At 32.8% G+C, this 27,673-nt stretch overlaps 1 protein-coding gene across 2 annotated transcripts in view; it reads left to right on the plus strand.

The window, feature by feature from the left end:
• Window positions 1-848: 848 nt before the first annotated feature.
• Window positions 849-27,673, plus strand: part of LOC113519577 (arf-GAP with Rho-GAP domain, ANK repeat and PH domain-containing protein 2) — a 62,068-nt gene continuing 35,243 nt past the window's right edge. For both annotated transcript variants that reach the window (XM_026904692.3, XM_052895410.1), the window contains exons 1-2: window positions 849-2,624; window positions 11,971-12,166. In XM_026904692.3, coding sequence (XP_026760493.2) covers window positions 1,153-2,624; window positions 11,971-12,166 — 1,668 coding nt within the window. In that variant the 5' untranslated portion in view covers window positions 849-1,152. The remainder of the gene's footprint in view (window positions 2,625-11,970; window positions 12,167-27,673) is intronic.

Consider the following 27,673-nt stretch of genomic DNA (forward strand, 5'->3'; position numbering starts at 1 on the left):
ATAGTTTAAAACAATTTTATTGATTACATTGATTAATCGATATTTTAATAATTAATTAATTTTTATGTATGTTTAAATTACACTATTATATAAAAGATAACTAAATTATAAGAGAGTTAAATCGATCTATTAATAATAATCAATACTTGTCGAGTGTCAGGCAACACTATTCTACTAGTGATGTATTATTTTTTAAAGTTGCCAACATTTAAAATTCAATTGATAACATATGGATTTTCAAACTTTTTAACTGTTATATATTTAATTTTGATTCAGTCGAATTGAGAACTTCTTTTTATTAATATATGTAAGGATATAGTTTATTAATTAATAGTGTTTACTTCAATTTGTTAAATATTTTGGACAGAATTACTCTCAAATCTAATAATGTATCTATCCAATTTCTTGGTTAACAATTTAGTATCTACTGAATTCATGAAACAATAATTAGATGTTAAATTAGAACTGAAATCAGTTTGCAATAGTATGCATTGATATTAGCATTGCAATTCGAAAGTGCGAAACGTCTCCTATTCGTTATTCATCGATTTTAATTTATTTTAACAGACTAAAATTGAATTAGAGTTAATAAGTACTTTACACTATATTTGATATATTTTATTGTATGATATACATACACATACATGATAATGATAAACCACTGTTATGTTAACCCTACATAATTTTCGTTTAGTTAATCTTATAAAGTGATATTAAAATTAACCTATATTATATTATTGTGTCATAAGTGCAACTATTTTTTTTTTACCATCATAATGTAAGTCTACCATTTTGAGACTTATTTTAGTTGATTGCCAAGTATTTATGATGGCAATACAACACGTCCATTCATACGTCATAACACAATCGTTCATAATACGATCGTACTAGTACGAAAATTTTTTCTTAGAATATTTTTATTTAATTTTTCTGTTTTACTTCTTATCGCTTGCATTGTCGATAAGACTTCATTTTTTTATTGAGTGTATTAACTGTTTTATGTCGACGTCAGGTTATTTAATTGGGACATTCATCTGTAGTTTCTTGGTGACTCAACTTTTTTGTTTGTGTGGTATACTTAGTGAATAGAATGACAATGTTAACAATGTTGTGTAAATAGTCATATCAGGTCAGTTCAGTGAATATTGGGCGATGGATACACCACCGGTTCCCAAGCCTCGGAGTGTTGTACCGGCGCAAAATGACCAGATAAAGCAACCCGTGCCTCTCCCGCGGACCAAGGTGTCGAACAACAATGAGAAACCTAAATCCACTAGTTTAATGAGATCTCTAAGCACCGTGTCGAAAATTACTGGAGATGTGGCGAATAAGGTAGCCAGTACGACAAAAAGTGCCAGAGAGGATAGCTCGAAGTTCGCTAAAGAAACACTTGAGAAAACTCTTTCCACGTCTAGAGCAATGATAGACAGCACCAAATCCAGTTTGAAATTGCGCAGGCTGAAGAAATTTGACACTGGTGATAATGCTGACAAGCATGTTTCTATGCCATGCATGGACACAAGTATGTTTGAAAATATACACTTCCAGTCGCCCATGCTGGAGCAAAAACAACATAGAACCGAGAATTTGAATGAGCTACCGTCGCTGCAATTGAACACAACATTCTATGATGACCTATCAGTATTTTCTAGCAATTCAGATTCTAATACAGAATCAGTGAGTGACTTCTCCCGTGATAGTGCAGAGTTTGAGCACAGTCACAATTTGCATCTAGAAGGTGATCAAACAACATATGATACCCCGAGACAATCAAGAACCAACAGTATGATCAGTGACAGAATAGTTCCCGAGCCACCTGAACGGAGGAAGAAGCGTGCTAGTGAAGTAAGCATGATGCGGAATAATTCCTTGTATGAAAATTGGACACTACCAACTTTAAATACAAGCACTGTGGAATCTGTGAATAAAAACTTGACTGTGGAAACAACTAACAACAATAAAGTGGATGATAGGCCCAGTAAGAGTATGATACTGTTGTTCGATCCGCTAAATACAACATCGTCTACTAAGAAATATGACGGAGTTAGCAACGAGCTGCTGCTTTTAGAATCATTCTTAATTGGAGATACATATGGTTCTATAATTAGCACCGATACTCATGATGATGTAATGGAATTTCCAGAAAGTGATTATTTTAATCCACCGACACCCCCTGAGAGATCAGACAGCCTTCTTACTGCACCAGAGACAACAGATGTTAATGAGAATAACAATGAAGTACCACCCGATACAGATTCAGTTCAGGATAACCCAAAACCTATTGTTAGTGATGTTAAGAAGCCACAATCAGTTATGCATAAGTTTTCACAAATATTGAAACTGGACAATGTTTTAAATAAGCCCACCAAACAAGAAAATTTGAATGTGCAAATTATAGAAAGGCCTCCCATAAATATGTTTGAGGCACCATACTTTTGTGGTATAATTACTCGTATTACGTCCACTGTTACCGAAGACCTGTTTAAGAACTCTCAATCCAGATATTGTGTTCTCTCCAACAAGAAACTCATGTGTTATACGGATCCAACTAATTCCATTTTGAAAGAAGCCTACACTTTGGACTATGTGTATTCTATTCAATTGGTGCTGCCTATATCTTCTAGGTAAGTGTTATTTCATTATTTTATGTATTAAATTTAGATGTCATGAAAGAGAGATTAAAGGTGATCTTGATAGGTGATATGACATTGTATGTCTGTTTGGTATTTATACTATTTTTAATTGTGTGAAAGTTTGATTTATTAAATGTATACTAAATTTATATTATTTATGCTCTTTTAAATATAAAGATTATGATTTCATGTTCATACATAAATTACTACCTTATATAGAACTAGCAAAGTCAATTCATTATATATTGTTTAAACAAAAGAAATTATATGTATCTCTATATTTGTAAAACCAAAAACATTGTGGTTCATATGGTATAGCCTTCATCTATAGATATGAACAGAACCATAGATATATCCCAGTATACTTCGTCATACATAAATCTATCTTTATAAATTTTGTAACTAATTCATATTTTGCTTTTGAAGTTACCACACCCTTTTTGTATTGTCAACTTTCAACTGATATAAAAAAGAAGTAATTTCCTATTAAATAATTGACTTAAGAAAGGACTTAATAAACTTTTTATGTTTCTTTCCTCAGCACTCTATCATTTATATGTTACTGTGGATTTTTTTTTATTTGAAAGGATACCCTTTCAGATTGGTCCCATAGAATTTTCAAAATCAGTTTAGTAATTTAGTTTTTAAAATAAAAATAACTAGTTTTGTCACAATCAAATCAGTTAGTTTTTGAGAAAATTTAAAAATTTATAGTTTTGGCTTTTATTGTCTTACTAAGTCCCTTAATTTCTTTTTTTCTTAAATATCCACTATGTAAATCCTCTAGTTACAATTTTATTATATGTACCTCTATATATACGATTTGTCATTTACTTTGCTTATAACAGTGTATTAAATCTTTAAATAAAAAAAATAATTCCAAATCAGTTTAGAACTGATAGAGTTGTGAAGTAACAAACAAAAAAATACAGCAGAATTATAAATCTCCTTCATTTTGAAAGTTCATTGAAAATAGATTTGCACTACGTGTATGGTAGGATTATTTCACCCATTAACTGTCCACTGCTGAACATAAACCTTCTCCATAAGGGGAGTTATGCCAGTAGTTGCCAAGCTTGACAGGCAGATTGGCTACCGCAGTTAGGCTTTTAAAGGTGTTTTAAGAGGGACGCTGTAGCCTATTCTTCGACAATAAGTTCCCTTTGTCGCCTCTTTCTACACCCACAGTATGGTAGGATATTGAGGAGATATTAAACTTTATATGTACCTGTAAAACCCATATTCAATCAAACAAATATATTATCATTTTTTATACAAATTTTTCTATATATGATGTGAATGATAAAATAGCTGAAGTGTGATCTGTCATTATTAAACAGTTTATAGTATTGATTGATGAGACGCGTTAAAAAGGCAAACTAATGAATTGATTGATGTGGACACAGTGAAGGATGATTCTTTTCCATTCTGTTATTTGTATTTAAAAAAATATAACAGTTAATCACTTAAATTTAAATGAAAACTAATCCTGATGTTATATTGATAGTACTAAACCTATTTAAAAACCATGTAATGCTGTTTTCGTAAGTTATCTTATTTCCTTATATTTTTAACGTTTTTATTTTTCTTTATTAAAGAAAAACTAACAGCAGTAACCAAAAGCAGATTTCATAATACAAAAGACAGTAAAGATAGAATTACAAGTTTCATAAATAAAAACAAGATTTAACTAAACATATATAATATCGCTAATATTTACAATTAACTAAAACTTAAATTAACAGCATTATAGTAGTATAATCATTATAGGTAGGCAGTTATGCAAAATAAAAAGTTGTAATCACACGTTCAAAGATGAATTATCAAAGAACCACTGACTCAGCACACGTCTCGCGTTTTCTATCTTAGAATTAAACAAATCTAAACCGTAATCTCTAGATATTTAATTAAAGTTATCGTTAGCACGCCAGAGATAGGAATTTTTTCTATAGTGGAAACAAATGGAAGAAATTAGGTGGCCTTTATTAGTTTGGTTGGCACACACAGAGAGTTGATACAGGAGACCGGGACAATCAATTGAACCATTGCCGATCTTCATTAAAAAATAACAAACCTGAAATTTGAAGATCTTCGTAGCGCAGTGAGGTCCTGGGTTCGAATTCTGGTTGGGTTAATTTAGGAAACTGTCTTTTGTATTCCGGGTTGTGCTCTCAGGTGTTGGTTGGCTGGTGCCTAATAACACAGGGTATCCTTAAGCTTCAATTAGAAAACCAGGTGATTTGTGTGTTTATATAACACATGTATACAAACTTTAGTCCGCGACTTCGTCTGCATGATCGGGACATGTTCACTAACAAGCATAAAAAGTAACCTAAATCCTTCTCTATACTTACTAATATTGTAAACTTTCGTATTTATAATATTAGTAACAACTTATTATTCGTATTATATTGGAACTTGGAAACAAAAGACATCCGGAGTATATATTATAAAACTTTATTGATTTTTTTATGCAATTTAAAATACAAACAAGCTGACGGCTCATTTAATGGAAAGTGGTAACCGTTCCCTATAGACATGACCAATATCACAATAATGACACAGTACACTGTGACACCCATCATACTCTTCATGCGTTGCTGCTTTTGAGATTAAGGAATTGTTATACCTGTGTATCCAGTCATAAAATTATAACGCGCAAATAAGAATGATGTATCATATTACGTACACAGCCAAAGGTCTTCTTGTATAATATTATAATTGAAAATGCAATCAGATCAGTTTTGGAAATGAATATAAGGGAAAACCTAATGGCGATTCCGGCTATTTTCCATTATTTCCCAATGTTTATCAAACTGACCTGTAGTTGTCTCTTCTGATATATATATATATATATATATATATATATATACGAGGTCTGTCCGGAAAGTTCGTATAAAAGTGTTCTGGAATGCGAGAAAGAGGAGTGGGGAGGCCAGGTAAGCGCAGGACCCCTTCCTTATGTCCCTAACAATGCTTCAGTTCTGGTCTGACCGCCGTGCGGTGCGAACTGGCTTGTCACGCCATCTGTGAAGTTACCTCTTAACGAAACCCCGTCGGCATGGAGCCCGCTTCCGTTGAAGAGCAGCGCGTCGTAATCAAGTTTCTCTCGAAACTCGGCAAGAATGGCCGTGAAATTTTTGCCGATCTAATTCGATAAGACATCCGGGGAACCACGAACAAAAAAATCAAGAAAATCCCGCTCAAATGTCAAGACAATGTTGATTGTTTTTTTCGATGTTCGGGGGATTGTCCATCAAGAATTCGTCCCTCCAGGCCAGACAGTTGATGGAAAATTCTACGTCGATGTGCTCAGACGCCTCAAAGCTCGTGTGGCACGAGTTCGTCCAGAATTGGCGCGAGAGGGGCGTTGGATTCTTCACCACAACAATGCCCCTGCCCACACCTCTCTTGTTGTCCGTGAGTTTTTGAGTAAAAATTCCATTACGGTGACCGAACACCCCCCTATTCGCCGGATTTGGCCCCGTGTGACTTCTTCTTGTTCCCAAAAACCAAATTGGTACTTCGGGGGCGGCATTTGGGGGACATAAATGAGATAAAAAAAGCTACGACGGGGCAGCTGAGAAACCTACAACCAGAGGACTTTCAAGGAGCCTTCTCACAGTGGAAACGGCGTTGGCACAAGTGCATTATGTCACAGGGGGAGTATTTTGAAGGGGATAAAATTGATTTACCTGAATAATTGTAAAATAAAATTTTTAAAAAACTTTTATACGTACTTTCCGGACAAACCTCGTATATATATATGTCATTTTGAGCACTTGTTTTATTAAATAATATTATATTGGAGGTAGTAACCTCTTTATATGTTCTTTGACGGAATTCACAAGAGCTGGAATGTTTAATATTTGTTATTGTAAAATCTAACTAATGTTGTTTGTCGAATTACGATCCTGCAACTACATGGAAACAAAGAAATGAAATAAATAAATATAGATTTACAAAATACCTATTCATCAAAAGTCTTAACTGCGTTACCTCTTAACATCAGGATGACTTCTGGGGAGTACTAGATAAGATTAATAATATCCTCATTTAATCGTCACTGTTTATAATAGATAAATATGCGGCCATGGTTAGATTTGCTTTATACGAGTATATATTATTATCAATAAATACATATAACTTTTACATAATTTTTGTCCGCATAGTGATTCAACGCTAAAATGTTGCCCTATCGATAGGAGCTGGCAGGAAGGAAGTTTGAAAGAACGAAACAACATTGTAATTAACTTTAAGTTTATTTTAGTACTTTTATCTGTATCAACACCACTATTTTGGCTGCCCATGGGTACCATCTACATTATAGTATATTCTGTTGTGAAGTTCATGTCTATAGGCGACGGTTAATAATTTTTTTTTCATACTATATAGATTCAAAAAAATTATTAACTACGGTTAGAAATACTAAAGTAGAATTTAAAATTTGAGAATATTTCATTGGCTTTTCTACTTCCAAGTCACAATCACAATTTATGTACTGGATAAAATGCCACGTGTTTAATAAGATATTGAACGATGCTTTGAGAATTCTTAGTAATTGCGACCTAATCTAGGCCAGCACGCCCAGATGAGATCAGTTAAGTTGATCGCATAGCAAAACAAACATCTATTCAGATGGCATTGACCTGGTGGGGTTTAAATACCGGTATCGCCGCAGACATTGTGTTGAGCGAGTTAATACTTACAGAATTACGATCGGTGTGTTTCTATAATTATTTGTGTCCCAATAATGTTTATACAGTATGTTTCAATAGAGTTTAATGAAAATGGAAACAAATGAATAATCGACCCGACTTTAAGATAGTTTAATTATGTCTAATAGTATACTTTTAGAGGGAAAGGGATTGTTAGTAATGGAGACTGAGAATCACATTGCTAGCAATATATCCAACCAGGTCGACCTCCTCGCGGTTCTCCCTGGAAACTATCATGGTTAATTCCTGATGAATTCATCATGATGGGCTAACTGGCCTGTTTTCATTCTCATCTATCACCCTTCACTGGTGCTCCGCCAGCGTATTCCGTTAGCGCAGGCGGGGTTATCACACCATTTTCACCCATTAAAAAAAAATTGTATACCTTTCGTTGTACTATTGAAGGGTCCCGCGATTGATCACTTTCTCACTTGATGGAAAGTGATGATGTTGGTTTAAGGTGGGGCTCGCGGGTTCACGAACATACAACTAAAAATAGACTAATTGAATGAATATTTAGACTTGCTACTAATTTCGTTTTTAGAATGTTTGTGTGATAATTTCAACAAACAAGTTTATTGAACAAATTTTAGTTCTATAAATATAAACTATACCATTGGTTCAACTACGTAGTTAAAAATAAAAAAAAAATAGTGAAAATTAAAAGAAATAGTACTTAATTACTATATTATAATAATTGGATTGATCCCATAGGATTGAACTGGGAGCGCGGAATGCCCTAAGCCAAATGGAGTAAACGAACGGCCGACCTTCATCCATCCATCCATTTCAATCTTTTCTTTTATTTTTGGTGAAGGTAAAAGTTTGAAATTAATTCAACCTGGCCTTGAGAGTAAAGTTAGTCGAAACTCATGAAAAACTCAATGTTACAGCTCTTATTTATGTTACACGATTGTCAAATAAACTTAGCAATACATATGTTCACAATTAACGTTTATAGATATTGACAATTATAGTTTTTTTTTTTCAAAATTAAATTAAAAAAATTTATATCAATAAAAAAAATTACGATAGAGGCAAAATAATTAGAAAGTGTACTATGGCTACATGAAGTCTCACATACTTTTACAAGGTTTTATTGTTGAAACAGGCTTCGCTAAATATGAGTATTTTCGGATATCAATGTTTTCTATGACATCACTATTAACAAATTAGTATGTATTTGGAACAAACAAAGGAGGATTTTCCTACTTGTGTGTAAATCTTAATCGAAATATTTTCGCTAATACTGTACAGATTTTAATTATTGTTTTTGCAGTTGAGCCCGTTTACCATGTGGGTATTGTAGAATTTATTACATTCAACAAACTGGATACATATATATATATATATATATATATATATATATATATATATATATATATATATATATATGTATATGTATATGAAAGTAACAGCAGTGATAGAAAAGTTAAGGAGTAACTATCTGTCCTGGTATGGATAGGTAGTGCACAAGCGGGAGGAACATATTTTAAGAAAGGTATTAAAGTATGAATGTTGTGGGCGAAAGGACTAAAAGCTGGTATGGAGGTGTGGTATTTCTAGAAAGGTGATATAATTATAAAAATATATTGTATATACAAATCTAAAAAGAGAAAAAAAGGAGAGAACAAACAAAATTTATCAATTACTTCATAAAATTTAAAAAGAAACTCAAAAGGTGAGTCGTGCACAAATGTGGATGGCTATAGAGACTGTGTAAAACCTAAAAATCATGATTGGGAATAAAGAAGAATGGAAGAGGAAAACATGGTATGCTGACCTCAAATAAATCATTGGGATAGGGTTAGGAAGATGATATTAGTGATATATTGCTAGAAAAATTGCTAACAATTTTGGTGTATGTTACATATTACCTCATGTCAGTGAGGTCGTTTAACATGTGATCTGTTCTGGTAACCATCATAGTTAGTACTTGGGGAATTCGTCACGATGGACGAATTGATCCGACTTCATCCTCCTCAATTACAATATCATTTACCTCACTAGCGTAAGCGAGCTACCATTCCATTTTCAACCCATTAAAACACATCAAACTATTAATCGGTTAATCAACTTAAAAACTGACATTGTTTGGTTTACTTTAGCATAGTAGGATCTGGGACATAACGGTTAACAATGGGAACAGAGGTATAGAATACTCGAATAGGTCAAAAAACATGTGAAGTAAACCAAACTGTTTTGGTAATGATATGGTCATTACACTTCCACGCGCATGATTCACTGCGTGTCTCATTTTGTTGGAAGACGATGACGGATTGCACTGACGTTCGCAAATAGGCGATTTTATTATTGTACGATTTTATTAACACAATATAGTAGGGCTTAAATGCATGCGTTGCAGGGGAAATAGGGATTCCACTTAATAACTAGGGATATAATGGAAGATAGTCTAAATAAATATTTTGATCTATTAGAAATCTAGTGATATTGTAAAATACTACAATAGTGTTTAGTGATATTATAGTAGATACTGATATTGTTAGGTATCTGTTGACGTCATATTTCCATATTCGCGCATACCTGCTGTATCGTATGTTATATATTATAAAATAACTAACTATCAGTGACCAATGCACATTTGACCTTGTGAACTTTAGATAACCATTGAACCATTACTCATAACTTGCCAATGCAACAATCACAATTTATTATAATAGATATTTTTAAGATATCTCATACCGAAGTATAGAGAATAGTCTGAATCGTCTGTCCATTTTAAATGTACATACTTTACTTTCTCTTATTTCTGAATGATTATAAAAATACTCTGATTGCAAGATTTTTATATGCGATACTAACTAATCTAGCAAAGATTATTTGACTTCCTACCGCCGTCTACTGCGTCCATGTTTTCTTATAGGCATAAAAGCAAATAATACATATTTGTAAAATTTTATTAAAACCCAATTGAGCTATTTCGGAGATTAGCGTGAACGAATATCGTGACACGAGATTTTTATGTATTACGAATAATAGTACAGCTGAAATTTGTCCTTTATTTAATTTTTATGTACCAGAAGGCTTTTCAATTTGATTCTATTTTTATCTGTTTGCTACCTAATAAACTTATTTATAAACTGAATTAGAAAATTCTTATTTAATCTAATAGAATATAGTTTCAAATTGGATCCATAGAAAAATAAACAAAGATCGGTTCAGTAATTTAATTTTAAATCCAAATAATTGTTTTTGTTATGGTTGAAGTTGTTTAATGTGATTTTTTCTATGAAACAGTATGACAAGAAAGATGACGGCCCATTTGATGGAAAGTGACATACGTCGTCTATATTCGTTACAGAGTACACTGTGATGCATATGGTTATCATTATAAATTAAATTAACCCTTGTGCCATTACATTACTATTCTTGAGGATTATGGTGTTATGCCTCCGTGCCCTGTAATTTTACAGTTATATCTCACTTTGTATGCTTACACTGTTGTACTGTATATTGAAATATAGCACAGTACAAATACTGTACAGCATCAGGGCAGACATGGGTGGGACAGAGGTACCTTAACGTAAACGAATTTTGTACAGAATTTCTCTCTGATAAAAAAAATAATTTATAATAAATAAGAATTTTGGAGAGTGTACGTAGAAACTGCATAACCTTATTCCTCCAGCACCCTTCTATCATCGAACAACCAGTGTTGATTGTTGTGGTGTTCCACGTATTCGTGGCAAGCATACACGAACTATCAAGGAATATAATTCTATCCTGTCGTCTGTATTTACACATCACTTTAACATGGGGTCTTTTAAAACTAGAGTGGATAGGCGTTATTTGAATTTGCGTGTAACGCATTAGACTTGATCGTCACGTAAGATGTTTTGTTAGGAATGATGTTGCTTTTGATGCAGGGCAAAATATACTTGATATCTTAATCATCATTCCTTTACCCGTCATTATTGCCATTTCCTATTTACTCGGCGCAATAAGTTTCCCTCTTTCAGTAATCCCTATCAAGCATCTTATCTGGGGTTACAAGCATATCATCCTTAACAATTCTCTTTCATATTTAACACCTTCTGTAAAGTATATCCTTTATTCTTTCGCATGATATGACCATATCAAGACCATCGTTATCTTAATACATATTCAACTGTGTCACACAATATTCGTTAATGTTAATCTCCGGACCCACACAACAGATTTTTATGAATCTCCGAATGTTTCCCTTACCAAAAATATGACAAGGCGGCGGATTTATCCCGTCCCACACAATCTAATTTAGTTGTAATCTGTTCTATTATAGCTGCTTGTTTGATAAACGAGTTTATCATTCATAAATAAATACTTTTTTGTCTAATTGTTTTTATTTATTACAATAATAGATAGTCAATTAGCATTTATTTCATTGTAAATACTAATAGACTGTACATCAGTTTTATCAAGAAGTTATAATATTTTTTGTATTTTTATTTTTTTATTTAAAAAATATTGTATATATATGTATATATAAATAAAATAGTCTGACAAGTGGATAAGAAACACGTATTATTTTCTCAAAAATGACTATCTTTGACTGGCAAAGATATACATATAGACTATAGACTCTCCCTCTTATTAAAATCTCTTTGTATTGCCAACAGCACAACGAACAATTCGTTTTGCTTCGAGATCATGGTATCCGGGAGCGGCGGCAAGCACTCCCCCCGCAAGGTGGTGTTCAGTTGCACTAACGCAGCATTACGTCGGAGTTGGACCCATAGTCTGGTGGCGCACCTTACCACCTTCCCCGTCAAGTACACCAGCGACTTCACAAGATGTGGCTGGTGTTACCTCAAGGTTAGTACTGATTCGATAGTCTCATTACGGTTGTTTCCTATAAATTTTCCCGCTTCTGATTTGGTGTTCATGTTAATCCTTTATTATGGCTCGTCTTTATATCAAATTTCATTCAAATCCGTTTAATCCTTAAAGCATATTTTATCTAAATATACAAATATATTTACAAACGTTCACATAAAATTAGTAGGATTAACAGGCTCTTACCAACAATATATACAGGTTGTTGTTGTGTCGATATTTCTACCCGTAATGCTATGAGCGTATGCATTTTGAAATACAGCGTAATGACGTCATTAAGCAAACCAACAAGTAAATAAATGTACTTCCTTATTCGTGATGTATAATAGTGACATAGCTATTAAATTTGAACGGGTAAGGTAAACTTAATGCTTTGACGTGGCTTATAAATTGAATTATTCAAATATTAATTAAATAATAAAATTATAAAAATATTTCTGATCTTGCTCACACTTCCGTGTTTTGTTTATAATGGTGTCTTGTTCTAATTATTATTTGCATGCCATAACTATTAGGACTGCAGGTACAATCCTAAATCTCGAAACGTCAAAGAGTTAGTAAGTTATATATATAAGTTGTTAGTAAAGAGTTATGTTTGCTCTTAAGTTATACCCGCTTTCATAAGTTAGCTCGTGAACAATGACTATTGTAATAGGAGAACGGAAAAAAATTTAATACACATCTGCTTCTTTTAAAAATTCTTTCACGTATAGAAAGCTACACTATCAACGAGTAATATAGGTTAGAATTTATAGATAGAGTGTCTTCATAGAAATGCTTCGAGAAAAACGGGTCACCTTTTTCATACAATTTTGCGTGATAAATAATTATGAGTGATCCCTTTATAACTTCTATATTTATTTTGTTTCATAATTTCTGCATCTTTTTAATGCGTAAACACTCATTTTATTTATTAAATAATACGTCAAGATACATTTTATGCGTAAGTATATAGCACATTAATAAAAATCGAGTTAGTTAATTTGACAATTAGCTGACAAAAAGTTAACCCGTTATTGAGGCTCTAGGCTCTATCTATATAATCTAAGAGGTGATATTTAAAAATTCTAGCCAAGCCGGACTGTAACTCTAGTAATTCTTAAAGACATGGACTTTATATTTAGACTTTTTATTTTTTATATGTAGCTTAGAACGGTAAACAAGCTAAAGGTTCACCTGGTGGAAAGTGGTAAATATCACCTAATCGCATGAACAGTATCGTGGATTACATTACAGATTACATTGGCACGCTCACAGTACTCACGCGTTGCCGTTTCTAAGGATTACGGTGTTATGCCTCCCTAATTTGAAATTTTAAACAGGGGCATACATAAAAAAATACAGGGTAATTATTAAGACCCTCTTTGGAAGTTGTTCAATATAAAGTCTTTATTTTACTATGAGTATACGAAGAGTACTATACTTACGCTGTCAGCTTATTCCTAGTACCACTTATTACAGATTGTTAATTTTAATGTCTTCGTAATATTTTTTTCTGGGTAATACATAATCTAATACCTATATTATATTATTTTGTTCTCTACTTGTTTGTTTTATTTATAGCATGAAAAAATTAAGTCGAGTCGAAATTGAATTCTCATACGAGCGGTCTATTAAGGGAGTGTTGTTCTGAGTATATACCATTAATAATGAACATTTTTCCCAAATAAATCACTTGAGAAGACACAAGGCTTTAAGCCTCCCTAATTAATATGGCTATTGAACGCACCGTATTGATGCAAAAAATTTTTTGTTGTTTCTCGACTTATACTTTTTTTAAGAAAAATATTCTGTTAGACTTACGTTTTATAAAAACCAATCAAGTTTTTAAGTGACTTTCAAAGGCAGGGGTCGGAATTCTTGATTCGTCTTTATTTGTTTTGCTATGTTAAGTCGTCGAATTGTAATTGATTTTGATATTTTTTTAGCAATCGAAATTGTTTATTTAGTACTGATCTCACAATTATTTTGTGACGATCCCCATCATTGTTTTCTGCACACCCTTATAGTATAAAAAAATTGTATTAAAAGTTGATATTGATTTTTATCTATTTTTATTTATTTATTTATTTCAATGTACAATTATATAAGTATGGCGGATTTATCAACTTATGGCGTTCACTGCCAGTCAACAATGAGGAAGGCAGAAAATTAAGTAGGCGGTGCATTTACTACTAAAATAAGTGCAAATATTGTTACTAATACTTATACGTCTATATGTATGTGTATGAATATATACGTGTATATATAACGTATGTGTGTATATATGTATGTGCTTATACGTATATATACTTACACAAATACATAAATGTAATATATAACTATAATTATGATAATGATAAATCAGAACAACGAATAAAAGAAAATAAGGCAAAAAATGTATTCTAAATATAAATATTTTGTATCTAATCTGTTTATGAAACATCTTGTCGTTTATCGGCGTGTTCTGTCACTATTGAAGCCGCTGTTTTTCTTTTATTTCTTAAGCTTTATAAATAAACTTTTATAAACTTAACAGGCTTAGGCCACTTGACTACAAACTGACCTATTTTATCCATGATTCTTCTATTAATTTCAGGGAAACTCAATATATAATGTGAAAATACGATTCCTGGTAACTTGTTCGGTTTTATCCTGATAATGATCACTCAAAGCAGTCGAGATACTTTTCAAACTAATTGATCTAGAATATTCGCATTTAGTACCCTTATTTGTAATACTAGTTTCTGGATTGCTGGATTTACCAGAACCTATAATTTACGTAAAAAAAATTGTATCATAATAATCATTATTTCAGCCATTAACTGTCCACTGTTAAACATGAGCCTTCTCCATAAGGGGAGTTTTGCTAGTAGTTGCTAAACTTGGCAGGCGGGTTGGCAACTGTAGTTAGGCTTTTAGAGATGTTTTAAGAGGGACGCTGCTGCCCATAATGGTAAAGCCAAGTTCCTTTAGTCGCCTCTTACGACACCCAAGAAAGAAAAGGGTGGCCTATTCTATGCCGGAACCATATGGCCAGTCATAACATTTTGTTAAAACTGTTAAATCTGGTTTAATTTTAAAATTATAAATGTAAAGTGAGTTTGTTTGTTTCCTTATAGCGGCTTGATGGCTTAATCAATCACAATGAAATCAGTATGCATGTACTATAAGGAATGGAGAACGATGTAGGCTTTTAACCCGATCAGTAAACATCTCCCGATCTCGCAGGCGAAATCGCCGGAAAAACTAATACTTCTTATGAAAACACTACCAATAATTTTAAGTATAAACATATTCATAAATAATAGAATATTTCGTTAAAAAACACGAGTTCGCTGCTTAATTTAATTTATTGATTTTATTTTGTCCCACATCTATTGTTCATGTATGGAGTATAGTAGAAATGATCTTTATTAAATAATAAACTTATTTAAATTCAGACGCAACACGAAATTTTAAAATCAACTAGAACAAACTTGTTTACGGGAAATCACAAGAAGCTCAGTAGCGACTCGTCTTAAATCAATTTATGTTAAAAAAATATATCAAAAGTTTTGGATAGATCACGGAAAATACGACTCGTATCGTTTTATTTTTCCAGCTCGATTTCAGCCACTATCTTAAGGATAAACTTATAAAATACAAATTTTTATATTTAGGTAATAAAAAATAAAAATTGTTTTAATCTTACATCGCGGTTGTTTACAATTTTTCATATTTGTTAAGGATACAAATATCAAATAAACAGAATATATGAAACTGAAATAGTGCGTTTGGAAAACCTTTTGAAGCGTTCTAGTTTCATATTGGAACAAGTTATGTAAATATAGCATCGATCACTCTAATATTTTTTGAAAAAATTGTAAAATTCCCTCTTTTTAAATGAATAATGTTTGAAGGCTGAATCATCATCATTATATCAGCGTTTAACTATCCACTGCTAAACATAAGCCTCCCCTTGGAGGGTTTTGTCCGTAGTTGCTACGCTTGGCAGGCGGGTTGGCAACAGCAGTCAGGTTTTAGAGATGTTTTAAGAGGGACGCTGACTAACTGACTAAGGCGGGAAGATTAAATAGAAAGGTGTAAAGCGACAAAAAATAAAATACTACAAATATAAAGATCAAATCTGGTGTTTCGCATTTTCTCAACCACCTTCAAAAACTTTTTCAACGTGGTTGTTTTTTATGTTTGTTGTCTCGTAACTCCGTCAGTTGTAAACCAATTAAGAATTCTTTTTTTATCTGAAAGGATATCCTTACAAACAGGTACCATAGAAATTTTAACTTAAATTTTTTTAAGTGGTTTAGTTTTTAAATTAAAAATTGCTGGATTTGGTGTCTTTAATGTCGGATTTTTTGTTGAACACAATTTATATATATATATATATATATATATATATATATATATATATATATATATATATATATATATATATATATATATATATATATATATATATATATGAAACAGGTTTTTATGAGCGAAACATGAATATTAAAAACAAACGTAGTTTTTCGTGGGCCCGCGAACTTCATGTTAGTCATAATCATCCCTTCGTGATCATGGACCCTTAATAGTAATAAAAAAGATAAATAATCAGATGAAAAATGTAGTTTTCACTTACAATCATTGCATTTTATGTTAATTTCATGCAAATCTTTAAATCCTGTGCACTGCTAATTCCGCATCTAGTTAATTGAAATTCTAAATTGCGTTATGACTAATTTCTAATTGTCTTGAAACCTTATAGCCATACTTCAATAAAGGCGATATTGTATCCCTCGACGAGAGTGCACCCTTCACGTTGTATCAATACAGGGGTAATATTGAAATTGTTAACGGCGCCTAAAACTAAGAATCTATCCATGCCACAGAATATATTGTCGTGAATTATATTAACTTACGAATAACAGCTGTACGCATCGTTTTAGTGCGGGAAGCTAGAAATTTTGTGTCGTTTATTCGGTTTCACTGATACAAATAGAAAAAAAATATCCTATCTTGAAAAGATTGCTCTTAGCAATAAGAGCGCCTTACTGTACTTATACAATTGTATCGTTGTATTTGTAAATTGTCTTTGCTTCCTATATTGTATAATGCAAATAAAGTATACTCATTCATTCATTCGTAAATAGAAAAAAAATATCCTGTATATATTCTCATTATATTCATAAATTTGAAGATTTTGTTGTGATATTTATGTTTTCGTGCACATAATAGAATACGAATATTTTTTTTCATGGGAAAAATGGAATGGTAACCCTGCCTGCGCTAACGGGATACGCTTGCGGAGCACCAGTGAAGGGTGAGAGATGAGAATGAAAACAGGCCAGTTAGCCCATCATGATGAATTCATCAGGAATTAATCATGATAGTTTCCAGGGGGAACCGCGAGGAGGTCGATCTGGTTGGGTATATTGCTAGCAATGGGATTCTCAGTCTCCATTACTAACAATCCCTTTCCCCCCACGAATATGCATTTAAAATGGAATATATAAGTACACTAATGTATAGTTGAGGTAAACTTTCCATAACATGTGCATCCAGCATAATAATAGTTTGCATTAACAGCATTTTAGATAGTAGTCGGGATAGTTCCTTATAAACTCTCGTTCATGTAAATTTTGCATTAGATCACTGCGTCACTTTCCATCAGGTGAGGTTGCGATCAATCGTGGCACTCGTCAATAGTAAAAAAATATATGTATTTTAATTATACATAGTTTAAATAACAATGTTATGCCTCGGGATAATAATGTTATTTGATTTTTTTAAGATATTTAAAAATGATACAATGTTAATCAATAATAGGTTGAAATTTACCTTCCGACAACTCAATCCGAGGGGTTTAAAACTACAACTGTCTGCTAGTTACTATTCCCGAATGCAACTGTTCGCGTTTCAAAATAATTTAATATGGCACGTATACGCGAGTTAAACCTGGCTTATAAAGGTATTTATTTTTATTAGGTACTTACGTTTTTTTTTGCATAAATGAGGTCCCGGATTCGAATTCAGAAAGTTATATATAATTTACAAAATTTTTTGGCTTTTTGACAATATTATTAAATATCTTATAAAATTTTCTATATATCACTTATTCATACGAGTTTTCAATAATTATTTTTCATACAAATCTTGTCGTGATAATTATAAACACAAGAGAAAATGAATTGGCCAAATATGTGTAGACATTTTGAAGTGATACGCTTACACATATTCGGCAATTGATTTATTATTATATAAATTAAGAATTTTTACAAAAGAAATTGGCGACGTAACCCTTATGCCTTATTGAAATCGTTAAAAACTGCAATTACCCCTTTTCTGTGACGCAACGAGTAATAGTCATATTGCGCTTTGAGGGAGGACTTTGCCTGTATGTTTCCTTCGATATATGCAGTTTTCCTTTTCTTGAACTGTTGTATTGTGCTTCGTTGCTAGTAGTTTCTAACGACGTGGGCATGAAAGGGAGTAGTATACATACATGCATACGTAGTATTCATAATTATAATATTCTAACATTACGTGCTGTTCTGTGAAAATCTTTCTATATTCAAATGTCAAACTAACGAGTATAATTTGTTCAGTAAGTCTACAAACGTGAACGCCCACATGTCGTTGAAATACGAAATGTTTTGTACATATGTTAAATCTTACTATAATACAATAAAATTGTAACTAGATGTCTGTACACGGGAGACATTTAAGAAAAATTAATATAAGGGGTCTTAATAAAAGCCCATAAGGCATGTAGGAGCCACTATAATAATTTTTAGATAAATTTAGTTTGTCTATAATATTGTTTAAGCATCACGCAAAATCTTGTCCACTAAATTGAATGCGGTTTTCGCAGTTGTGTACCTGAGGGTACTATTTAAATCTGGTGTAGGTTTTTTTGATGCGTCATCTAAAAAATATATATATTATTGGCTTTCCTACTTTTATAATCCGCGCGTACGAAGTAACGTACAAAAAGTTTGATACGAGTACATTTGAATTTGCATTGAATAAAAAAATACATTATAATATGTGTTAGAATGAGACAGACAAGTAGGTCATTTCTAGAGGGTAATACATATAGATATATGTAGCCAGCACTATTCCAAGAGACTAAACAAAATACAATAAGAACAAAATAATATCCACATATACATATGGCCAGATTTAATTTATATATCGATCATAAAGAACTTTAATATTTTTTACTTACTTAATATAAGCTCGAAGCGGATTTGACGATAGTATGAACGAAACAAGTGCTAATAGTTCTAGCCATCTAGATGAGTGGCGGTCTTCCATCGTATATTTTTCAAGACACTTTCTTCCACGCATAACCACGCTTTGGAATAAACTTACAGTTGCGGCAATTCCGAACCGATACTACATTCTAATTTTGTAGAAAAGAGAATATTTTTTTTTATAACGCCGGCAGCGCGTCTGCAATTCTTCCGGTGTTGCGGGAGCTCAAGGACGGCGGTAATCACTTACATACCATCAGGTGAACTGCACAATAGTTTGCTTGCTGTGTTAAAAAAAAATTACGTCAACGTAGCTAAAATTAATATAATAATTAATACATCTTAAATTAGGTAAAGAGCACAAATTTGCATATTTTTACCCGAATACAGCGACTACAAGGAAGCAAAATATTTTTTAAGATTGTGGTGTTGATAGTTGATTAGGTAATTGAGTATAATTTTAAACGGATCTGTAAATGATGTTACTATGTTATTACCCCCAAATAATGTATATAATAAATAAATTCAAAAACTAAAACCAAAAGGACCGACTACTGAATAATTTCGCTCTAAAACATAAAAAATATGTTATGTACAAACTATTTAATATTTATTGTTTATTATGTAAACAACTTGCACGCCATGTATTTGATATATATTCGTAGTAATATTCAGAGTATAGCCGTGGTCGTATGCCATGTATAGCGTGACGAACTTTGCTTTAAAACTTATGACCGCTTACTACTGTAAGAAAATATTGTTTTGTTAGAGTAGGAGACATACGAGGTCTGTCCGGAAAGTTCGTATAAAAGTGTTCTGGAATGCGAGAAAGAGGAGTGGGGAGGCCAGGTAAGCGCAGGACCCCTTCCTTATGTCCCTAACAATGCTTCAGTTCTGGTCTGACCGCCGTGCGGTGCGAACTGGCTTGTCACGCCATCTGTGAAGTTACCTCTTAACGAAACCCCGTCGGCATGGAGCCCGCTTCCGTTGAAGAGCAGCGCGTCGTAATCAAGTTTCTCTCGAAACTCGGCAAGAATGGCCGTGAAATTTTTGCCGATCTCAGAACAGTTTATGGGGATGATGCTGTGAAGGAACCAACCGTCCACAAGTGGCTAAAAAGATTCAGAGAGGGCCGAGAAAGCGTTCAAGATGACCCACGTTCAGGACGTCCTTCCACTTCACATTCCGACGAAAACGTGGAAAGAATTCGAACTTGTGTTAATGGGGACCGTCGTTTAACGGTCAGACAGGTGGCTGAAGAGCTTAATTTGGGCAAAACCGTGGTCCACGAAATTCTAAGAAACGAACTTCAAATGAAAAAAATTTGCGCCAAGATCGTTCCCAAGCTTTTGTCCCCGGATCAAAAATCACGAAGAGTTGCTTGCTGTGAGGACTGGTTGGAAGCCGAAGAGAATGGTGACTTTTTGAACCGAGTCATCACTGGAGATGAGTCTTGGTTCTACGAATTTGATGTCGAATTAAAATCCCAAAGCAAAGAGTGGAAGACATCCGGGGAACCACGAACAAAAAAATCAAGAAAATCCCGCTCAAATGTCAAGACAATGTTGATTGTTTTTTTCGATGTTCGGGGGATTGTCCATCAAGAATTCGTCCCTCCAGGCCAGACAGTTGATGGAAAATTCTACGTCGATGTGCTCAGACGCCTCAAAGCTCGTGTGGCACGAGTTCGTCCAGAATTGGCGCGAGAGGGGCGTTGGATTCTTCACCACGACAATGCCCCTGCCCACACCTCTCTTGTTATCCGTGAGTTTTTGAGTAAAAATTCCATTACGGTGATCGAACACCCCCCTATTCGCCGGATTTGGCCCCGTGTGACTTCTTCTTGTTCCCAAAAACCAAATTGGTACTTCGGGGGCGGCATTTGGGGGACATAAATGAGATAAAAAAAGCTACGACGGGGCAGCTGAGAAACCTACAACCAGAGGACTTTCAAGGAGCCTTCTCACAGTGGAAACGGCGTTGGCACAAGTGCATTATGTCACAGGGGGAGTACTTTGAAGGGGATAAAATTGATTTACCTGAATAATTGTAAAATAAAATTTTTAAAAAACTTTTATACGTACTTTCCGGACAAACCTCGTACATCTTGATCCAGCGAAGCGTTCCAAATAGCGTTATGTTCTATAGTATCGAATGTTTTTGTAAAATCAATGAAGCATAGATAATATTTCTTATTATATTCATTATATTTCCCATCTATTTCTTTAATTACGTGTATGTAATCCAATGTATTGAACTTTGTTCTAAGACCAGCCTGTTCCTTCGGTTGGTTTTCTTTTACCATTTTATATATACATTTTCGTCATGTAGTCCCGGCATAAAACGGTCATAATCATTTCCTGTGGGCTTCGTAAAAGGTGACTAAGGGAACTTAATGGTGGTGGCATGGACAGCAGCGTCCTTTTTAAAATATCACCAAATTCTAACTGCGGTCATTAACCCGCCTGCCAATTGTGGCATATATATATATATATATATATATATATATATATTAAAGTTGCTTATTGATACAATAATTCTATTCAAATATTCTAAACAAAATATAGAGGTAATCGCATAATAATATAGATCCGTCTTCCCCTCACACTTTGGACGAAAGAATCTTTCCGGTACTGTATTTGGGAAAATTCTTTCGTAAACAAAGGGCGCCGTATCCCTTTTGTAGGGCTGTGTAGCTCTTTGTTTACAATGAACGTAGCTTCCACTAAGGAACATTGTAATTCTATTTTTAACACAAAATCCATTTATTGATAAATATAATCATGACCCATTACAATTCTATGAGAATTTGTTTAACCCATTTATTGCAATGTTGAAAAATAAAATAACACTTGCTAACTCTTAAACAATTACTTTTCTGATTCGATTGTGTTTCGTCTGTAAGTACTTTTTTGTTGGTTGGAAGATTGAAACATTCGTAAATTAGTACAATTGAGGCCCGGTAGGTATTAAAATGTTTACGTTACATACCACTACAAGAGTGAATGTACGAGTCAAGCGATGTTATGATTGCAGTTGAGTAGCTATTTCCCATTGTGGTGAGTCATGAGGGCATAAATGATAGCAAGGTCCCATTTATACAGGACGGAGTTATTGATTTTTTTTTATTGGGAAGCAAACAGGCTTTTGATCCACCTGATGGCAAGTGGCTACCATCATCTTACATGGCCGACAGTTGTCATTTACCATCACTAGTGCATTGCTAGTCTTTCGAGAATATACAGACTCGTTTAGCTGAAATTTTTTTTATGTCATTTTTAATAGACATGGACGTCAATAAATACAGTTTTATGCGATTACATTGTCAATTTTGTACTAGTTCTCACAATTTTATTCTTCAATCTTTATTCTCGTGTGGATCCCATGTTAATTTGAAGACGATTAAAGCTGTTCTTTTACGTTGCCAAAAAATTATTGATTTCTACGAATTTAATGGTACACACGTAATTCCGCGTTCTAAATTCAAATAGTTTCAATTTAAAGTTTCTATGGAACATCACGTCTTTCAGCAATGTTCTGTTTTTACGATTGATGCTTTTTTTTGCAAAGTGTACGTTTTACGTAATCGATGACGAACGTAAAAATGACATTATCGAGTGAGTGTTATTTTTTTTATTTTTTTTTTTCAAAAATATTAAAAATGAAATATCAATACTCTTCGTTTTATTGGAAACGTTGTATCTCAAAGTTGATTCCGTTTAAATAAATAAAAAATACTGCTCGTTTTAAAATTTTAATATTTTACATGTTGTCAAAGTGTTCAGCGTTTGTGTTGTGTGTTCACGGTTGAAATAGCTTTTTTGCTTTGTAAAAGTACTCGTTTTCAGTAAAATACTTGACTATATTCATGCGAATGACAAGTGGATTGGTCGACTAGTGTTACTATTGATATTAATTGGGACAAAGGCAGTTGTAGTGTCTCTCTTGGTACATAATTTATATTTTGACTCGAAACATCGATAACAAGTTTTATTATATATTTTGCAACATGTTACCTATGTCGATCGTTTATCATGATTGGATACCGTGTAACGATTAATTAGTCCTACTTCGTTAGAGGAGAAATGTCTGCTGTAGCAAAGTATTTATAGTACACACATCTATCGTTAAGTGCGAACCAGGGAACTAGTACATTTTTTAATTATATTAACGGCTGAACCATAGAGTCCAGTAACTCGTCTTGTGGGGGTTCTTTTTTTAAATGGGTCATGATGTATGAGCTACCTCGCTTACGTTATGAGTACGAGTGAAGATAAAAGTAGGTTAGTTGGCTCGTCGTGTGTCAGAATTAACCACCACAATCTCCATTATTAAAAATGCCTTCCCTACTGTCTAGTGAAAGTCGTTCTACATTATTTATCTATATGAAGTCAAAAATAATAGTATTTTTAAAATCCTTTCCAAGAAGGTCTAAACATAGTTTATGTAGATAGAGCATAGAGTGTCAAAAACAGGGCTAATTTTTAGTCAGCTAAATTGACTGTGATTGATTCAATTTGACACAATTTTTTAAAATAAATATTATTAAATGCACCCTTTTTTAGTGTTGAAAGTAATTAGATTAAAAAATCCTACAAATAGTCGATTTTTTAAATTTGTATTACATATATATACATATTATATTTAATGATTTTTATATCGTAAAATACTTATATATGTAAGTATCCTTGAATATAAATCAATCACTGAAGATAAGCATCTTTGTGCTCTGTTTATTTTGTTCTTTTTCAAATATATTCCTAAGATTTTTTCACCGTTTTTATATTTCTTCTTTACAATATAATTTCTCCCATATACTGAGTAGTAATATTGTGGTAAACCTTTTCACCTGAAAAGGGTTACATATACTACTATTACATATGCACACATATGGATAAAAAAGTTGACTTATTTTTGGCGGGACACTGCCAGAATCATGAGGACACTATCTATTTTATATATAATCTAAAAGTCTAAATAAGGTGGGGTTATAAATTGAGCATTGATTTTAGTCGGTAAGTAGGTCAGTCCTCAATCAGGTCGTCAATCAGTACTTGGAAAGGATTTCCGAAATTTCCATGGAAACGGAAAATACAGCCACCATGCTGGGGAACGGAATATAGCTATTAAATGTATAAAATTTATTTACGTAGTTAGTGTTTATAGCTTTGCCCATAATATCGTTTATTTAAAAAAAGAAAACCTTTAAGGGATTTTAACTCTTCTATATATTCTTTCGAATAAGTCCTTTTAAACAAATTTTGTACTTATCGGTTTTTATTTTATTTTTAAGTGGAGAATATTGAAATAGAAGACAGCTTTATTGAGCGATTTCATTTTTAAGTGACTTCAAAAGACAGGTTGTCTATTCATTAGATTTTTTGCGAATATTATGCGATTACATCGGGAATTCTGAATCGGCTTTCACAAATATATTTGTAATTTTTATTCCCGTCTTGGTTCCATATTGCTCTTTTATGGACATACACGTATTATAGGGGAGAGAGGGGAGATTAGGAGAGAGAGTGGATCATGCCCACCCCAGAAATGTTGGTGTCTACACCGGGATGCGAGTAGAGTTCTCAGCTATTACGCAAAGACATGTTTCAGAGTATATATGAGTTTACGGAGCAAAATGTACTTATAAATTATAAATAAAAAATAAGGTTATCAGATTCTTATATACTAGCGACCCGCCCTGAATTCGCACGGCTGCAATATATGTTTGTGTAATTTTTAAACTGTTGAACACATTTTAGTGAGATTGGTATTTTGGCGCTTGTGAAAGTACTGCAATATTCTGTAAGATTTTAAAATGAACGGCCTATTTAGCAATTATCTAGAAAGATGTGCGCGCATTTATATGTTTCACGTGTGCCTCTCACCTCCACGCCCTGCCTACTATTCTCGCACGGCCAGCACCAACGACAATACAATAATTTTACTGGCTTATTGTTTTTATTTCCCATTATCTTTTGACCGACTGTATCAATGAACATGCTGTAAAAAGCAAACTTTTACACTATGAAATTTCCATTTTGATTTAGTTATTTGTTTCTATAAGAACTTGTAAAGTATACGTCAAACTTGTATCCAAATTTAATCTGGTAAAATTTATTTTACTTTTAGCATAAAAACCATTTTTTTTTTGGCTGAGATAGTAGACTTAAATATATCACGTCGCAGGCTTTTTTGTAAAGCTATAAGTATATATTTTTGCGATAGATTTTATTCCTTTATTTCAAACCATTCAGGTACCTGTGTACGCCATATTAAAGATTTTTTTTTTATTTCAATTACATTTATTGTAATTATTTAAAATATATACTTACCATAATAAAAAGCCTATAGCACCCAGAGATAACATATCTTTCTAACAGTGAAAGAATTTTGAAAGTCGGATCAATAGTAACGAAGATTACCCCGAACATCCAAACCCACAAATTCACCTTTTTATAATATAGCTATAGTAATTCGACTTCTATGCTTTTTTGGCATATTGAATAGACTATTTCAATGTTGGTTCCATTTAAATTTAAAAAATAAGGTTCGAGAGGAATATAGAAAAAGATTAATATGATAAAAAAATTTTAAAATATATTAATTTTCACAGGCAGATAGAGCATTATTTCACAAACACACTCATTTATGAGTATGATATAATACACAAAAATGTTTCAGAACAAAGAAACTTTACAAAGCCAATAATAACATTTTGAATATAGGAGTTATTATTAATAAATCTTACAAAAACACGTAACAAACATGCAAAAAGTATATAATAAACTTGCAGTAGGTATTAACTAATAAATACACATCAAAAATATATAAAAAAAAGTAGTTTAAGTTTACTAGTGTTTGTTAGAATTTATTTTTTAGCTTATTAACAGCTGCATAAAAAATATTTTGTCAACTTTTCAATTAATTGTACGATCCGAGAGCCCCTTGGGCTTAATGGGAAACCTTTGATGATAATTTAAATACGTATCGCGCTAGGATATTCGGAAATCAAAGTAGAGAATGGAATTCGTATGTGGACGCTGCAAAGGGAACACATATAAAGTGCCACTTTGGCAGATATTGAGTTATCTGTGCCATTTAAATTCAGTTTTTTTCTGCCCTAATTGTATAACAGTATTGTACAGTGTTTTCAAAAGGATATAGTGCTATCGATGTAGCTTTTGTAACGTCAAGTAGGCAGTGATTCGATTATACTTTCATATAAAGTGCTTGTTTTATTTTTATTATACAGCGGGCCTACCATGAAATATTTTCCGAAATTTCGGGGACGAACGAAACAGAAATTTGATGTTCAAATTATATAATATATGCCGTTTAAAATTATTAAAAATGTTAAAATATCGTTCCTCTGGACTATTAGGATAAAATTTATGATGAACGAAATGTTAAGCTCCATTTATTGGGTCGATTTTGATACGAACAAAAATACGAAATTGAGTCCGAAATTTCGGAATTTCATTTCATGGTAGACCACCAGTAGTATAACCATAGTCGTGATGGCAAACAAGCGTATGGTCCGTCTAATGGTAAACCGTACGTAACGTAATGGGGTTACCGTAGCCTATAATACTATATATATCGTAGTTTTTAAGATATATACATAACTCGTATAACAAAATCCTACCGATATTACAAATGAGAAAGTTTGTATATTAGTTACTTAATCACGTCTAAACGGTTGAACGTATCTAAATAAAATTAGGTCCATTGATATCTTAAATTAATATGTAGGATAATTTATATAATGATACATGCGGGAGAAGCCTTGAGATACAGTTAGTGTTTAAAAAAATAATCAAAACAATGGCGCGATTTAGCCAAGTCACGCAAGTTACTGTATGAGTGCTTTGGGCGTCACAGTGTATTCTATGCTGTCCATTGTGCTGTTCGTGTCCATAGACGATGATTACCACCTTCTATGAAGTGGATACGCTTCACAGCTTTTGATTGTTTTAAATTTTTTACTAGCTTCCTACCCTGGCCTCGTGCAGGTGTATTCATGAAGAAAATGAGACTAAGATTTTCGTTTACAGAGCGACCGTTTTAATTGTGACAATATTAATCACTTTCATACCAAATTTTTCACTTTCCTTACAATTTTTCAGAAATTTTCTTTCAGACAAACCTTGTCCTAACAAATAGAAATAGAACAAAAAAGAATTAGTCAAATATCTATTTCAAAAAGCCATTCTAATGGTGTGATAATTACTGTAGCACCGTATTATATATACACATACATACA

This window comes from Galleria mellonella, unplaced genomic scaffold, assembly GCF_026898425.1.
Source record: "Galleria mellonella isolate WM207_F2 unplaced genomic scaffold, CSIRO_AGI_GalMel_v1 utg28, whole genome shotgun sequence".
NCBI classification, from domain to species: Eukaryota; Metazoa; Arthropoda; class Insecta; order Lepidoptera; family Pyralidae; genus Galleria; species Galleria mellonella.